The 19,175-nt window shown below is 36.2% G+C and overlaps 1 protein-coding gene across 1 annotated transcript in view; it reads right to left on the bottom strand.

The window, feature by feature from the left end:
* Nucleotides 1–1,359: 1,359 nt before the first annotated feature.
* Nucleotides 1,360–19,175, bottom strand: part of LOC119412791 (cadherin-22) — a 164,539-nt gene continuing 146,723 nt past the window's right edge. Inside the window, exons 10-13 of the mRNA XM_037679826.1 lie at nucleotides 11,696–11,813; nucleotides 7,399–7,548; nucleotides 6,987–7,088; nucleotides 1,360–1,889 (exon numbers count right to left, since the gene is read on the bottom strand). Of these exons, the coding sequence (XP_037535754.1) occupies nucleotides 1,360–1,889; nucleotides 6,987–7,088; nucleotides 7,399–7,548; nucleotides 11,696–11,813 (900 nt within the window). The remainder of the gene's footprint in view (nucleotides 1,890–6,986; nucleotides 7,089–7,398; nucleotides 7,549–11,695; nucleotides 11,814–19,175) is intronic.

Below are 19,175 nucleotides of genomic sequence, written 5' to 3'. Positions count from 1 at the left end.
CCGGGGTATATTCTTCACTTTGTCACAGCGATCTCATTTACTGAACATATTTACTGAGTAAGTTAGACTATCACACTCATTGAGGTTTACCAAAAAATGTTAAATATTTATTGGTCTTTTTTTTTTTTTGTATTATATTTTCCATACATTTGCAAGTTAAGGTCAACATGGAATAAGTTGGGATATCAAGTGAATGTTATCAATTCTTCATGTGTTGCCCTTTAAACCTGTCCTTACTATTTAAACACAACCGTTATGAAGGAACAAATACCCCACCCCTCCCTCAAAAGTAAACAAAATATTAAAAACTGAACCAAACATCTTGAAATACAAAATAATTCAACATATTATACACATTCACACAAAATCTGCAATATGTTGGCTCCTCGTGGCACAAAGCTGGTTATCAGCCAACTCTATAAAACAGTCTTTTTCTCTGTTTTCTTCTTAATTTTAAATCACTATTGTGGTTTGTGCCTTATTGCCTTACCAATGGCTGCGGAGCAGGTAAGAAAAGACGTGACCACACAATTGTACTCAGTTCCCCACCTTCAGAATTCCCTCTTTAGAAATCGCTAAATTACAGCAAAAGTATACCAGTCTCTTCTGTTCTGACTTACCATTAACTGCTAGCTCATGATGCTGCAGTTCTCTGTTCCTTTACAGTTGTTTATCTTATTTGTATTCCCTTTGATTTTACAAAACTTATCATAGAAAATAAATACAAATATTTATTTAACAGTGTAATTTTCCATACAGCCCACATGTATTTTTGTTAGTTTTTTCTCCACCAAAATATTGGAAAAGCAGTTTTTGTTTTTTTTGTAGTTTCCTTCATTGAAATGTCTTTCTCCCCCATTGTTTGTTAGCACTTAATACGAGTTTGTCATTGTTGCCATTGTAATCGGGGCACAAATAAATACATATGCAAATAAATAAATAAATAAATAAATGTTCCTCTTTTATATAGGGGCCTTTTTTGTTTGTTGACTCCTGTATAAGGAATGTTGTCCTTCTTACTGTCAAAGTTCATCACAAAGTTTTTTCGTTTTAGAAAACAACTTTATGCTAAATGCTTCACGTTCCTACTTTCCAATGGTATTACTAAAATAGCACTTACAAACTGAAAACCTTAATCATGAAAAAGTGGACAAAAAGTGACAGGAAACAAAATGTATTTAAATGGTTTTAAAGCCTGCATGTTGAAACTGTCAAAATAAAATAAAGGGCTGGTACTCTATCTTGATTGAGTACACATGTTTAGCTCTGATGAAGACAGTAGAGTGCCAGAGAGTGAGCAGTTAGAAAATGGGAGGAAAATACATAGTTTAACTGTATCAATATAGATAAGAAGCTGTGCTAGGACCCTTCCTCCTCACGATTTCCTGGAGCATAGTAGCCTGCAAGTTGCCTGAAGCGTGGTCCCCAGTCATGGAGGTAAGAGAAATCCTGCTCCGAGGTGTTCGACAGTGTGTGGATAGAACTGAGTGAAAGTGCAGGTGAACTGGTGCCTTCAAAGGCGTATGTCTGGAAAGAGTCATACGGCGGCACCGTCAGATCAGCGTCAGCCTGTTCCACTTTTTTTCGTATGTAGCCTTTGAACAGGGAGAAGTCTGTTGCTGCTGCTGTTGCTCCATCGCCACTAAGACTCACTCTGTTTGCTTGAATCCATTGTGGCAGCGAACGGATGTCTGGACCAGAATCGCAAGTCTTGGCCTCAGGGAAGTCATAGAGGTTCCTTAAAGCACTCATGTCATATGCCTCCGTGTCCTGCTCCCCGCCACCCTCATCGTTGTACTTGATGACATTATCCCTCATGTCCTCCTCGTCCTCTGTCATCCTCTGGCCCTTCCTGTGGCGTTTTAGGGTTAGGATGAGCAAGACAAGAACTGAAAAAGAGGGAAAGAGAATAAAACAGATAAAAATGATCACACAATAATTATTGTATTCATGCTACAACAAAGACTTGAAACATGCCTCATCACTCAACATCCTCACAACACCACATGGAGGTTTAATCTTATTTTCTTATTTTATTTTAATTATTCTTTTTTTTTTTCTTGCATGTTATGATAAGATAAAACACCAGGAGGGAAACGGGTTCCCATGTAATTTTATTTAAAATTGTTAATATAGAAAGCATAAAGTGAACATGGTTTAGGAGTTGTTAGTGTTTCAATGAAAAACTTGAAAATGTTAATAAAATAATCAAATTCAAAGCTAAATAAATAAATAAATAAATACAATGCCACACACGCACAAGCACATAAAGTACAATTGGTCAGCACTGCACTTTACAGAAAACATTTCTAATTCAAAGTTTATTTTGCCGAGGCCTTTTCCTGTGGAGTGTGCATGTTCTTCCTGTGCAGGCAGGGATTTACTCCAGCTTCTTTCCACAGCTCAAAAGTGCACGTTGGGTCAGTCGGTGTCTCTGAATTTACTTTGAATATGAATGTATAAAACCATGGTTCTCTGTCTTCTGTGCTTTTGAGTTTGCTCTTTTGATGGTTGGGATAGAAACCAGTCAACCCAGCTGTCCTAAAGAGGATTTACTAGAAACAAAAAATGTGAGTGAAAAAGTGAGAAAACAATTACCATTATATTAACATAGTAAACTGTATCTCAAAATGCACTTTGCATGATGAATTTGGGAAAAAAAAAACTATTTTTTATGTGAAACATTTGAGATTATTATTGTAGCTTTGATTTCAGAGTTCAAAACTGAATATTTTTCTTACATAATTGTAGCCTCTAAATTAGCATTTGATTTTGTTCGATAACAAAATTAAAATGTATGACAAAAGGCAACATATTTAATTCAGATTTCAAAATATTCAGTTGGCAAGGCTGCATAGATCTCATACTGTGGCGATTTAGTATCTTAAAAAAACAGCAACTTTTCGAGAAAAAAAAAAAAAAAAGCAAATGAGGCAGTTATTTTAAATAAATTCAAGTTAAATTAAATTATTTTTTTGCAATTTTCTGGTGACAGGTTAGTATTGTGTTAGGTGAAACTTTTATTTTATTTCTTTCACTTTTTTGTTGATGACTAAGCAAAAAGAAAATGTACTATCTGCTCTTCATCTTTAGATCTCAGTTGGTAATGAACGTTTTTTTTTTTTATATGCATTTTAATCATTAACATGTTAGTTTTTAGTAAATGTCAAAGGTAAAGAGAGATAGAATCAGTTGTAAGAATTCCTATTGCTGTGAATCACTGATAAAAGACAAAGAGGTGTTTTATTTTTTAGCTTGTAGTTACTTTGTTTGATTGGCAGCAAAATTAGTTTCCAGAAGCCAGCTATTGACTGTGTCGCTCCATACCCACACATAGAATACCTTTTTTCTCCCTTAAACAAGAACAGTGAGTAACTACTTGAAAGAGATGCCAATTAAACATAATTTAGACATATCGTTAGGAAGTAAGCACCATAAATCTTCTAGAATGGATACCTCTTGCCAAAAATAACAGTCCAACAGAAAAAAGATCAACTATTACATCGGAGGCTGCACTGTCCCATCAGGATCCCCATCTGTACACTTTAAATACAACATTTAGACAATATACAGTAGATCGATTATTTTAAGGCGCAAACTAGGTTGATATCTTAGTGTATGTTTGGTATGCATAGGAAAAAATCCCACGTTTTTATTTTTATTTTTTTTCCCCCAAAGCATCAACTTAAAATAAAAATATGTAATGAAATGTGTAGATATATTTCTGTTTATAATAAGTTTCTTTATTTGGTATAAATGACCTACAAGTGGAGCGTAAACACATCCAAGTGAAGCTCGAGATATGCGACCAGACTAAAAATCTTTGTTGGTTTTCAAAGTGAATTTTTTGCAGAACCTTTGATTGATAATGTTGTTCTCATTTTACATTGTTGGCTGGGCTCCACTGGGGAAGCAAAGTCTTTAACCATTGTGTTTATTCTTCTTCTCAATGAATGGACCCAATTAATTGCCACGAGACTAAAGAAAAAGTCGTGGTTTGAGGTAATCTGTGGCACATACTGCGGTGCATACTAAACAAGCTCTAAGACAATTACTCGAAATTCACTCTAATGAAAAGTGTAATAGAGGGTGGAAAACGTCATGTTTTAGGTCGTTTTTTAGTAGATGGGCTCAAGCTGTGTGTGTGTGTCATTACAATGAATTCTGATAAAAATACAAAACCCTTCATCTTTAACAAGTGCACCTTAAGCCTGTACATACCTAAATACTTACCAACCAAACAACTATTTACCTAGTAGGTCTGCAAGCCTTAAAAAATGTCAATAAAACACTGCAAATAAAAAAATATATGTCTGTGGAAAGCATATGTACCTGTGCATAGCTTACTTGTATCTATACAATGCTGATACCCATGTGTACAGATGTTGCGATAAGTGTTCCTGACAAGACAGTTAATTTCCCCTTGGGCTGCGCTGGTTGCCCTCACGTGGGACTTCATCACAAGCAGATGGGAGGTAATTGGAATGGATGCATGCAGATGCTGCAGTGCAATAAAATGGATTCATCACATCAGGTCTACATAGGAACTGATAGAGGGACTGTTTGTTTGTAAGGTAATTAGGCAGAAATTTGTTTTTAGTTTTTCTCATCATCCAGCAATTGATGTAATAGAGGTGGTCCAGCCTCTGGAGAAAGAAAAAAAAAGCTGGCCAGCAGATTAGTTGCTGTGTGTGCCACAAGAGTGCGCATATAAAGAAAATACAATGTGCACACAATAATGGTGCATAAAGAAAATGGATTGTAATGCAGCAAATACAGATGTAGAGTGATTTGTCATTTGTGCTCAAGCAGTTTGGGCGTTTGTGCAGGATGTACAGTAAGGAAAGGCAATGTGAAGTGCTGTGCTTTATGCATTTGAGATAATACGATTGCTGTCATATGCCTGATGCTCGTGTTATTATTCATGCCACATGATAGTTGTCAAAACATGGTTTTCCCAGTTATCTTGACCCTTACTACTCTGAGACTTCAGTGGCTGCATGATGGATACTAAAATATGTGACATCTTAGCCAGTCTTACAATGCTTTGATGAGGTGCATTGGGTACTTTTTTTTACAATTAGTACAGTATGGCACAGTGGTCCAAAAATGTAGGTTCAAATCTGGAAAAGGCTTTTGTGTGTGGCTTTTGCATGCTTCTGTTTTTCTCCAGGTACTCTAGTTTCTTTCCATAGACTAAAAACCTCCATGTAGGTTAACTGGTAATTTTAAATTGCCACTATATACTGTACGTATGAGAACAGGAATGATTATATGTCTCGCCGTTTTTGTGGTGACCTGTCCAAGGTGTAACCCCTGTGCCTTTGCATAAAAAGCATGTTAAGACAAAATTGATAAAAGAATGGTACAAAGTATATGAGACTCGTATTATTACACTAGTACCACTGTATTCAACATGGTAGCATTCAGGATTCTTTATTTGTCATTCCACCACATGTGGTACATGTGGGTGGAACACAATTGTGTAAACAGGGTCCCAGTTACATCCAACAAAAGTATTAAAATGTAAAAGAAAAACAGTAATAAGGTCTATGATATGAACTTAGAAAAATGTTACTAAAAATGCAATAAGCACTAGCAGCACAAAAACAATACGCCAAACAGCAGCACAAACATGAGTCTGTGTGAGCAGATGAGTACGAATGAACAGTATCAGTGGAAACATAAAAATTAACAAGAAACTAATTTTGTTTTATTTTTTTTTATTTTTATATAGTATATCTTGCATTGCACTAATTTTAAGGGCAAACAAATCAACAACAAAAAAACAAAACTATATTCAACTGAAGCTACTGAAGGGATGCACTCTCGCACATCACCAAAACAAAAAGTCACTCTACCAGCCATTTCTTTTAGCCAGAAGGTTACTTTAGATTTGTACACAACATTTTTTGTTGAGGCTTTTAACGCTATGTTGAATAAATAATACTCAGATTTTTGAAGCTCACTGTAGTAGATGATTTGGTTAATGGATACAGACTTTTAAAAACATTCATTAAAGAAGCTCTTAAAAGAAAAAGAGAACAATGTTAGTCACATTTAGAGCTAGATAGTGTCACATCATCCATCATTTACTGGCGGCACAAAATAAAATGTGCAGAGCCATAAGCGGGAGAGACAAAACACCCTAACAATATTGTTGCTGCTTGCTGTCACCAAAGAGTGGGATGTAAAAACTTACAGTGGGGGGTAGAGAGTGAAGCAGACTCATAAATTTTTCAAATATTTCAATACCAACCATCTCTGGTATCTGAGAGGATGGGCATGTGTATGCATGGGTATGTTAGTGTGTGCACGTCTATATAAAAATCACAGCTTGTCTGAGAAGCCTTGTCTATTTAAAGCCTCCTGCAAAGAGTAATACAAGTGCTGAAGCAGCTTTTTTTGCCTGTTTGCATTCTCTACCCCCCCCCCCCCCCCCCCCCCCCCCGCAATCTCCACTTCCACTCCACTCCCATTCATTCTGTCATTGACTGTGTTCTGTGGATCAAAGTGCCTTGATATCATTCATAAATCCAGGCAGCATATGCACTTTGCTTTAAACAAAAGCCTTCTCCTCATAAAAGCAGACTCAAAATGTGTAACAGGAACATGAAAGAAATATGAAGAGTGTATCTTTTTTTTTTTACGCTATTCTTTTTTTTTTTAAAGGATAACTTCTAAAAGGGGTCAACCCATTACGGCACACATGCCTAGTTGCATGTATTCTGAACATAGGATATAAATTACCATCATGAGGTGCATGCACCCTGTAGTCTTACCTTTTCTCTAGAATATCTCATTATTATATAAATATAGCTAGTAGACCTTCTGCAGTAGTTCAGCTAAGCAGTTATACCAGAAATATGACCAAATTAATTTTGTTTATAAATGTATCAAGCCATTCATGAAACACCCATTTATACATCGACGTTGCATTCATATGCATGCACATGTTTTGAACATGAGTACATTTATTTGCTTACCTAAAAGGATGAGCATGCACACCAGTAGTGCTATAAGAGCCCCAGGACTGAGAGCTGCACTCATTACATAGGCCGTTGCATTACAAGACTGGATAGCTCCTTCTGTGTGGTGGAAAAAAAAGAACATTTTATCTGCTAATTTGTCTCCAGTGTCATAGCTTCAAGGGTTAAGCATTACCTCATCAAAAATAAAACTAATGTTTTTGCCAGGAGTATTTTACAACCTGAAATCTCTCTAAAGGGTCTGCTTTTTTTTTTTTTTTTGCCTAGTTTAGTTTTGCTTTCTATAATTTTAAGCTTATAAGGAATGTTTGCAAAGCAAAACAATGACATGTTGACCTTTTAGCACTGGTGCTGCGGATGCAGAAGGTGACAGTGATGTTAATGTAGCAGCTTCCAGTGTCGCTCTCACCTGTGTCACAGCCACAGACGTGGATGGTCAGCGTGCCTGTTGAGCTGAGGGAGGGGGGTCCACTGTCAACCACAAGAATAGGCAGGAAGTACACATTCTGTTCGTGGCGGTTGAATCCTGTCTTCTGGGTACGAATGCCAGCTGTGTTGTCTTGGTGTGCGATAAGATTCAGTTGTGGACATGTTCAGAGGGCAGGATCAGAGAAACAAAATAAAATAGAGTTACACGAGCAGCTTCGTGTTTGTATCATAAAACAAGTGTTTTCTTACAGACGACTGCTTTTTATTTGGTTGTGGAAAATTGAAAATCATCAGTTCAGTGATTAACTTTGCTACCTACAATTATCAGTTTGGCTTGACAATGTACAAATAATACATAATTTTGGTATAAATGGCTTTAGTTATGTACAATCCATCCATTTTCTTTTCCCACTTTTCCTTTCTGGGTCGTAGTGGAGCTAGTCCCTAACTCCAGTGGTCATTCTGTGAGAGCTGGTGTGCACCCTGGACTGGTTGCAAGTCTATCGCAGGGCCACATAGAGACTAACAAAGAAAAACAACTATTCACACTCTTACTCACACCTAAAGACAATGTATTTACCAGTTACACTAACGTATGCATTTGGTCAGTGGGAAGAAACTAGAGTACCTGGAGAGAAAACCCGTGTGCACAGGAAGAATTTTCAAACACGGAAAAATCAAAGGCCAGAAAATTATCCTGGGACCGTCACCTGTGCCACCTAGCTATGTACTATATATACTGTAATATTTAAAATAACTTTTGAAGAAACTGAGCAGATCCTCAAATAAAAATACTTTTTTTTTCACAATGCATAGTTCAAGAACTACAGACAGAGGGTGTCCTTACTTAAGAGTTGACCTCTTTAACTCATAAAATCTCATCAGAAAAGTGAACTGATTCTCTGCCATTAACATTTATAAAGCATTTATTAAGGAAACAGAGCAGAGTAGAAAAAGGAGAGACAGCTTCTGTTTGAAATTAAATTACAGTAGTGTGTATATGAGCTCCCTGCTTGAGACTTAGATAAATGTAACTGAAAATAAAAGATGAGGTTTTGAAAAATAGAGTCACGGTGGCTGGTGGGAAGACTTGCATAGAGGATACCAAGTAATCCATCTCCCAGAACATTTATCACTGTTATCTATGTCACCCTAGAACTCCCCTGGCACATGTAGAACAATTTTCATATTGCTGTTTATGTTCAGGAATGTTTCAACTAACAACTTGTTCTTTTGACTTTTACACCACACAGTTTCATGTTTAAATGTTCACTGAAAGTCACTTCTTGTATAAATAAAAAATGGATATTGATTGAAAATTTGTCTTTCGAACAAAAGGGATATGTTTGTATTTAATGTAATTTTTGCCCTCTTTTAAGGCTCCTATTTAAGAAACTAGTGGTGATAATTGGTATCCTGTCACAAATTTGAAATTGACAGTTCATTGATAATGCATTTAATCAGTTTTTAAATTACACACTAAAAAGCAATGCACATAAATGGTTGCTGTATGTTCTTTAGGTAAATTGAAGGCATTTTATCAAAGTAGAAAAACTTTGAGGTGGGTGAAATTATTATAAATATTTTTCTACTTCTTTTATTTTGCTGCTGCACAAACTTCATAAAGTGCGGCAACATGGGGAAAAAAAAGAAGCCTCGTCATCATTATGTGTCAAGGCTTGGAGACAAAATACAATGTGAGGGCATGATGAGGGAGAGAAGAAGTGACAGATTGAAAGTGACATGTTGACAAATGTGTCCATGAAAAATACACCAGTGAGTGGGTTAAAAGTCTGGGCGGTGCTCTGTTTGGTTTTCACCAGAATATATACAGTAATGCACACATGAATTAATTCATTAGTAATTACATTTAAATTTGCTTGTAGTATACTCATTACATTAGTGGGTAAATTTAGATGTCAGGTATAACATATAGCACATTTTGATCATTGTACCTAAAAACTTGCATTAAGCCATGGGTTATTTCATACGTTTGCTTAGCCCCTGCCTGTCCAGTGTAATGTGTGGTAACAAATGTATATGTGTGGTGTACAAGGCTTGTGCGTGTGTCTCTCTATTCAAATGTACATGACCAGGACAATAGCAGACCCTGCTACTTTCACACCGTGACATTTTCCTGGCTTAGGCTGCTCCCCTGACATTTCCCTGGTGTCAGATCAATCATAATTTAGCCACGTGTCACATTTACTTATATACACATCTCTAAATGAAGAATTTGCAAGCGCATGTGTAATAAATAAATAAATAAATATATACAAGGAAGAAAAAAAAAAAAAAATCTCCGACAAAGCAAAGTCATCTCTGGGGAACAGGGTGACTGTATTTTATTTTATTTTTTCTTACATATTGAGGATAAATGTAGTGAAAATATTGGATATAGTGTAGGTTTTTATGACAAAAAGAAAATCATAAACAGGTGTTGTGTAAAAATTACGAATTTTAAATCATTGTTTTTACTTTTATTTATTTTGTGGGGTTTTTTTTTGTTTGTGTTTATTTTTTAGAAAATACATTATGTGTTTTGCTAGAACAAGTAAAACAACAAGGGTGGCCTCTACTCATTTCTGAATATAAGACTGAGTTTTGAGGATCCAAAAAGATGGTGTTTATTCAAAACACCATTGCAATGAGTCAAATAATAAATCAAAGAAATCACACAGTGTTGCCTTTATTTAGAAATACAACCATCTCGTATCTGAACAACCTGAACTACTCTAATAGAAAATATAATATCATTAATTAATATTTGAAGGGTTTTGAAAATGTCATCTTGCAATCTAAATCAGTATCACCTTGCTTATTTGAGTAACACCGTTAAGCATTTACTCAAATTAATGTTTTGCAGTCACTTGCTGACTACCCTATTTTCTGGTGTATAAGTTGCAGTTTTATTGTTTTGCATAGATTTGTCAGTCCTGCGACTTCTACACCGAAGTGATTTATATACGTTTTTTTTTCCATATTCATAACACAATTTTTGACTGATGGTTTAAATTTCGAAGTCCTCCCATGTGCACTTGCTTCACTCAGCTGGTGCAGGCAGAGGAACGCTGGAGAACTAACGGCTCAGGCTGCAATAGATGGCGCCATGCCGCCCAGGCAAAATGATTCTGTTTGGACTATTAAATAAACGCATAATAAACACGATGGGTCAGCAGTGGTGTATAATAAATGTGACATATGCCGAAGCGACTTATATGTTTTATTTTTTCCTTTTCATGATGCCTTTTTTGACTGATGCGACTTATACTCCAGAGCAATTTATACGCTGGAAAATATTGTATATCAACAACACCATTACATTTTTTTTTATTTTTACAAGCTCCAATAGGATCTTGAACAATTCTCATTTCATTATTGTAATTGAATTAATGGTTATCCATTGATGGTTGATATTTAGAAATTGTGGCAGCAATGAATTGATATACAGCATATAAAAAATAAAATAAAATAAAAAAAATGCATGTCCGCTTGTTATTGCCTGAAATTTAAGAATTCACCTTTTCTTCTTCTTCTTCTCTTTTTGGCTGGTCCCTTCTTCAGGGGTCACCACAGCGAACAGACTCGCACAAAGACTTAGCAATTGTTTTTATGCCGGAGACCCTTCCTGATGCAACCACAGACCACCGAGCTACCACAGCCCTCTGTGTGGAGCAGAGGGCCAGGGGTTGATGACCCTGCTCAGGGGCCCAGAATGGGGCAAATGAGGGTGGAGAGAGATGTGGGTATTTCACCTTTTCCCCACACATTTTTGATGTTGTTGGTCAGGGGAATCGTACCGGCGACCTTCCAATCACAGGCCCACCTTCTCTAACCTCTGCTCCACCACTCCCCCATAATTTGAGAATTCAGTAATCATCCATATTACAAGTTACTAGAAATAATTAGTAGAATCAGGAAGAAGTAAGACTTTTAGGCCAATGTCAACAATATGGTTGATAAATGGAGAGCACAGGGCTCAAAACTTTTTAGACACATTCATGAATTGGTCCTGAAGTGTTTCTGTTGAGATGCTTGTTAACAGACATAATTATATAACACCCCACCAATAAATAAATACATAATAATAATGTAATGCTGCCAAATGTATCTTCTTTTTAATCAGCTCAGTACTACAGTACTACACTTTCAATAAAATATAGCACAGACTTTTGATTAAAGTATCAGCTCAAAAAATGGAAATGTTAGTATTAACAGCACTATAAAATGTGCCTAATCAGTTTTTATAAAGCTCAAAAGAACACTCGCTCGCTTACCTTTGACATCCCATAATATGAAGTGACGACTGCTGGTGGCTTCAGGAGGTAAAGTGAAGACGAATCGATGCCCAGATTGTGGTTCATCTTTATCCACTACACTGATGGTGTGAATAAGCTGAGCACATAAAGATGTACCAGAAAAAAAGAAAAAAAAAAGGAACAAGAATAAAAGATTGGATTTATATTCAAGTCTACTCAACAGGCACAAAGAATGAATTTAAATCACTTAGCATTTCAAATGCCTTTTTCATCACATAAGGAGAAAGGTGGAGCAAGATGCAAAAGGAAAAAAAAAAATCAAAAGGGTGACAGTCACACTGAGATTAAAACTTCTTTTAAACATAAAGTTGACGCAGCATTATAAAAAAAAATGTATCTGTGTTAGAAATGCAAAATTATGATAACATTTATTTATGAAAGATAAAGAACAGATCTGAGGATGGCATGTTTGCTGTTAGAAAGAGATAAACAAAAAGTATGAATATAAGCAGAACAAGAGAAAAGCAAGACTAGTGGTAAATGTAGCCCTTTGTAATTCAATAATAGTGATACCAATTTAAAGAAAAAAATAAATAACTGATCCAATTTTGAGAAGTCTATGTGGACACAATAAGATGAAGTAGGAATCCATGTAAACTGAACAGACATCAAGCAGACCCAGGAGATGTTTTCAACTTAACGCAATGCTCACAATGTGCTCTCTATCAGTGACAATTCATCTTCTTCTCATGCTATTACTCTGCAGTGGGCAAAAAAACCACAAACTGATAAATGATATTTTTATATCACAGTGGACTAATGTTTTTCCTCTTTCTGGACACAATGTATAAGCCCTCTTCTTTTTTCTTTTGGCTTTTCCTCTTCAGGGGTTGCCACAGCAAGTCATCATCCTCCATCTCACTCTGTCCTCTGCATTCTCTTTCTTCACTCCAACTCCACATTCTCTCTAACTGCATCCATGTACTGTATCTCCTCTTTGTCTTTAACTTGGCAACTGTACTCCTAGCATCCTTCTACCAGTAAATCCACTGTCCCTCCTCTGGACATGTCCAAACCTTCTCAGTCTGTCCTCTCTAAATGTATCTCCCAGTTGTTTAACCTGTGCTGTACCTCTGATGCTTTTCCTAATCGTATCCATCCTAAGGAGAACCTCAACATCTTAATTTCTGCAACGTCCAGTTGTTTCTCATGTCTTTTTGTCAATGCCACTGTCTCCAAACTATACAACATAGCTGGTCTCACCAATGTTGCCACTCTTTTGCAGCAAATCGTTCCTGAAACCTCTCCACCCATTCCATCCTACCTGGACTCTCCTTTTCACCTCTTTACCACATTCCCCATTTTCATAGACAGTGGACCCAAAGTACTTAAGGTCATGCACCTTTGTGACCTCTGCTCCTTGTAGCCTCACTGTTCCACATACCTCCCTCTCATTTACACACATGTACTATGTGTTTCAACAGTTGACATTCATTCCTTTTCTTTCAAGTGAATACCTCCACCTCTCTAAGTTCTCTTCCACCGGTTCCCTCTTCTCACCCATAATCACAATGTCATCTACAAACATCGTAGTCCACAGTGATTCCTGCCTGCCATCATCTGTTGGTCTGTCCATCACCAGAGCAAACAAGAAGAGGCTCAGAGCCGATCCTTGATGTATTGTAAACCAACCTCTACCTTGAAGCTATCTGTCACTCCTACAGTTCATCTCACCACAGCTCTGCTGTCCTGAAACATGCCCTGCACCATTCTAACATACTTCCCTGCCACACTTGCAATTTCCTCATGCAATACCACACCTCCTCCCTCGGCACCCTGTCATATGCTTTTTCTAAATCCACAAAGAGGAATGAAGTTCATTCTGACCCTCTCTGTACTTCTTTAGCAGCATCCTCAAAGCAAATATGGCATCTGCTATCTTCCACATTGTTCTATATTGCATCTCTTTATATTCCTGTGTAGTCTCTTCAGTCCTCTCACTGTCATATTATCTTCTTGACTAACCTCTTTCTTTGGATAGCTCCATGCACTACACTATTCCATCACCACTTTTCCATGTCAACGTTTCTCTGTCCAGATGACACACCAAGTACCTACCTGACTCTCTAATTACTGTTGCTGTAGTAGCCCAGTTATGTGGCTGCTCTTTCTTACCACCCAGCAATCTCTAGGTTAAGATTTATTGCAGATCTTGTTACATATTATTACTATTATGAAATTTTTTTAAATTTATTTTCAGATTTAAGATATTTACATAAATTATTGGTATCATCAAATATAGTGTATTTTTATTGTTAAAAAAGTAGACCTGATAATACTGAAACATTTAAAACACAAACACACACGCACCACACTAAAAATGATGATAGTCCCATTTACATGGGTTTTTGTCAATATTATTTTTGTATGTTGCCATTTTGAACATCGTTAATTTCAATTGTTTTTTACAATAACTTTGGTGTCACATAAATATCCATCAGTACATTAAGTACACATACATTTTTTTAATTTAGGCTAAAGTGATTTTAGAATAAATATGATGCACTAAAGTTGATTATTTTGCAGATCCTAGTTGACAATATGTCCTCCTAAATTTCTAGAAAATGAAACCTAAATGTTGTGAATAAAAAGTCACTCTCTTGCTTATTCAAAACTATTTTATGGTGGGAAAGTAGGTGTAGGATCCACGTACAAACACAAGACAATAAAATATTTTATTATTACAAAACAAAATCAAGAACATTCCAACAGCAGGATATATTCAATTGATAAAAAAAAAAAAAAAAAAAAAAAAAGCTGATCTAAAGTTATGCCTAACAGACAAGAAAATCACAACGATTTGTTAAAAAACTAAGGCCACTGTGCTGAATATACTGAGGCAATCTAAGGATGAATGAACAAAAGCTGATTGGCAATTAGCAAACTGGATCCAGGTGTGACATGGTAAAACATTAGCAAAAACTGGAATAAATGGGAATAAAACTATGATCATGAGATGTACATGGAATATAAAACATGTCAGCCAGTGTGCAAACAGCACACACAACCACACTTTATTATCATTGTGTACCATACTTGTTCTATTCACCTTTCTATTTTACAGGTTTGAAGGCTTGAGGTTCTTGTTAGATGTTTTTAGTATTATTTATTTGCTTATTTATTTATTTATTTATTTATTTATTTATTTATTTATTTATTTATTTATTTATTTATTTATTTATTTATTTATTTGTGTTTGTTTTCTGCACACGTGTCTGAAATACTGTATGTCCCAAGTAGAGCCTGTGCTTTACTGGGACTGAGCTTTAAGGACCACAGGCTTACCTTAAAAAAAAAAAAAGGCTTCTCTGTGCTGATGCTGCAGCACAGCCACACAACAGGCTTAGTCATACCCACAGCTCAAGAAGGCTGTTTAGGACAATGTGGCTTACTTTCTAATTACAAAATGCTGCTCACTGATTTCAGGGTAAATTACATGCTTCTTCTTTGATGCTCTGAAAAAAAAATTGTATTTGAAAAATGCAGAAACATCAAATATTATTGCAAGTGTTCTCACAAAACTATTTCAATTGTTTCCATGTTCTGAGTTTGTTATAGTGTAAATGTGATAGCTTTAATTTTGTATGAGACTTATGATATCACACCATGATGTAAACAAATACAGTTTATTATATCACTGTGCTAAAGTAAGTTTTCTCTTACTTCACATTTTTATCAGTTTACAGTCTTGTTTACCACATGTCAGCTTGATAGAATAAACCTATTATTTATTTATTTATTTATTTGTATAAACCATTTAGATTTCAGTTCTTTAATCTGTAAATGCTGCTGTGTTGTTTTATGACTGCATTGGTTGTATATGGCTTGGCCACTAGTTGTACATTACCAAGGTTACTGCTGAATTTGCGCGTAATGTTAGCAGGTAAAGTAATGTTCACATTGTTAAATCCATGGGAATTAATTTAAGAGAAATGTGTCAGAGGGTAAAATTATACTCTTCTACTTTTGGCATTGCCATAAGCAGTATTTTCACACATTTTTGGCATCTTAAATTTATTGAACACATTGTTAGCGAATGTCAAATTCCACGTCAAATTTGTTAATACTTTAGCAAACAACATAATTTTACCATTTTACATGGTTTCATTTCAGTAACTGTTCAAATCATTGAATACTTCACAAGTACGTTTTTCAATTTAATTTACATTTGGTCTCAAATTGAATTTCTCATCACTCTTTAGATTTACCTGTTGTCCTTAGATCAGAGGCGGCTCATCAGTAGGGGGCACTAGGGCACCACCCCACCTCTCAATCCACTCACATATTATTTTGAAGACAGAATAAAATAACACAATAAAATAAATTAATAAAATAAAAATATAATAAAAACTAAAAAATATATGCATATTTTTTATTTGTGTATGATAAATATTTTATAGTTAATGGTGGGTAAAGTTTTTTCGTTCAAAAACATTGGCTCTGATTGATGACATAGTTGTTAATTTAAAAAAAAAGTTGTTGCTAATTGATTATGTATTTCTGTCTGGGGGCGCTAGAATCTTTGCCCATAGACTCTCGTTAAAAGTTGTAGATGTGCAGTTAGCTCCTCTTCATTACAAGAGATAGGAAGATTCTTGGCGCACCTCTCCTGCGCCCAGGCACACGGTTGAATGGTACCGATCATGCTTCCGGTAACGGAACATAATTTTTAAATTTATTTATTTATGTCCGGGAACAGATGACTGATATGCCTCTCAACTTTTAAATGGCTGTGAAAAAACCTTCAGGTGGCTGTATTTTCTAAAAGTGGGAACTGGTGAGTTTGTTAGTATGTTTGTTTCTGGAGCTAGCATACTAGCTCTAGCCTCCAGGTTATTGTATTGGGCTCTGTGATAAATCAGTGGTATTGCTACAACATTTATTTGAATGTGCTTATAGAAAAAAAATCAAACATTAATAATTTTCTATATGGTATTGTTATATTATTTCTGAACACCTTCAAAACACTACCCTTACATGGTGTTTATGGCACCTAGTGTTAAACAGTAAGACTATTCAGATTCTGATTCTATTATATTATTGTATTTCACTTAGACTGCACTGGACAATATTTACTTTCACTAAGTGTAGTCTCTAGACAAAACAGTACTGTGACATGTGTCTGGTGATTAGAGTAAAACGTGGCTTTTTTGTGTTTGTTTTGTTTTCATTATTTGTTATTGTTATTATTATTACTGTAGTATTTTATATTAAAACTATATTAATTTTACACGTTTTGTGTCTTCGGTTTTGCACTCTAAGCACCTCAATGAACTTCCGCTTAAACCATGGGTTTCCAATGGCCAAGTGTACATTGCACATGCAACTTATTTTTTTTTATATTTTTAGTCCCTCAGAGAGAGAGAGAGATAGTCAGAGTCAGAGTTTCTTTATTTGTCATTCCACCACATGTGGCGGAATGAAATTGTGTACACAGGATCCCAGTAACATCTAACAAAAGTATAAAATGTAAAATAAAAACAGTAATAAGATCAAATATATGAACTAAGACAAATGTTAACTCAAAATAAACAAAGCACTAGTAGTACAACAAACAATATGCCGAACAGCAGCACAAACACAAGTCTGTGTGAGCAGATGAGTACGAATGAACAAAGAAGCATGAAACAGAGCAGCAACATGATGTGATTTTTTTTTTTTCAGTGATTGTCCTGGTTAGAGATTCATGAGTCTAACAGCCTCAGGGTAGAAGCTGTTCCTCAGTCTAGTGGTTCTACACGTAGTGCTCCTCAAACTCCTGCCTGAGTGGAGCCGGGCAAAAAGTGTGTGTGCTGGATGAGTGGGGTCCTTCATGATGCAGGTAGCCCTCTTCCTGCATCTAGAGGTGTAGATGTCTGTGAAGGTGGGGTGGCTGACTCCAACAGACTTCTGTGCAGCCTTCACCAATCTCTGCAAAGCTTTTCTTTTTGCAGCTGTGCAGCCTCCATGCCACATGTTGCTGCTGGAGCACAGGATGTTCTCCACTGCACACCTGTAGGAGGAGGTAAGGACTGAGCTTCCCTGACCAGCTCACCTCAGCCGTCTGAGGAAGTAGAGTCTCTGATGAGCTTTCTTGATCAGGCTGGTGGTGTTGTTGCTCCAGCTGAGGTTGTCATTCAGGTGGTTGTATATTCAGTGTTGTATATTGAAGTTTACACTGCCAATTTATCCAGTTTTAATCTGAACTGCAGTGATTGTTTACAGTTGAATATTTAGGTACACATTCATTCAACTTTTATTTAAACAGATACGTCACATTGAGCCGAAAAGACTCATTTACGAGTGAGACCTGTTTGGACAGACAAAAGAGAGGTGAAATGGTTGGAGGCTTTGTTACACTTTGTTACCTTTTTTAAAATTTTTAATTCCTCAGTGTTTTATATTGAAGTTTACACTGCCATTTTACCAGTTTAATCTGCGATACGTTGGGTACAATGTACAAATGCATTTTCGGTGCAATATTCATTTCAGATTTTGTGTTAAAATACATTCTCTAATGTCTTTGTTTAAACCACCAATATGATCTACTTGTTTACAATGCTCATTGTTGTGACACAAAGACACTAAAAACTTTAATTATTCTTCCATCATGTATCCACAATATGCAAAATACGATGGTTGCATGAGTTCATGTTCAATTCACAAGGTTATTGTGACAGCTTCATCAGCCTCATCCACCTCTGGCCCCTGGGCAGCTACACCTGGGGGGTGCCGTTTCATACATCTCTGATGTCTGAGCAGCTAGATCTAGTGGGATTACAGGTACAGCGTTGCCTCCCACAGCACTTTACTGTCTCTTTGTCCTAAGGCTAAATCACACAGTTTGTGTTGGTTTCACTTCTGTGTGACCGAGATGAAAAGAAGGAACCCAGTCAGGATGACACTCAAGAAATTCATAAGCTGGTTGCCTGAAAAAGAGATATAATGTGTGGATTATGTATTGTATGTAACTCTGCAGCTTGTGTAAAGTTAGCAAGCCAGCTAGCAACCATCCAACAACTCTAATCCCAATATGTGCAGAAATCAATCACCACATAGGACTGAAACATAATGTGATTAACACTTACCTTTGTGAAAATGCCGTGAACACACAAACGTGCCAGGAAATATTACTGAAGGTGATGTCTGTCCGTCTTACAGCTCAAACTCATGCCATGCAACGTCTCTTTGTTAGCTCCGCAACATTTGTTCAACTGTGTTGTTTCCAAGCTGGAAAGCCGAAAAAATGCACTCCATTTGCAATGCGATCACGAGAACGATTGTGGCAGTTGATAACACAGCAAGCATTCACAATTTCTTTGTGATTTCACTTATGAACATGTAAACAAAATTGCACCGCACACTTCCCTGTTCTAAACTCCCAAAATGCATTGCGTTGTTCATGTCGGCTGACATCACAATCCCAGACTCTTTATATATGTCTATTTTGGTGTTATAG

Source organism: Nematolebias whitei, chromosome 7 (assembly GCF_014905685.2).
Source record: "Nematolebias whitei isolate Nwh7 chromosome 7, NemWhi1, whole genome shotgun sequence".
NCBI lineage: Eukaryota > Metazoa > Chordata > Actinopteri > Cyprinodontiformes > Rivulidae > Nematolebias > Nematolebias whitei.
This window is presented reverse-complemented; position numbering and strand designations above follow the sequence as displayed.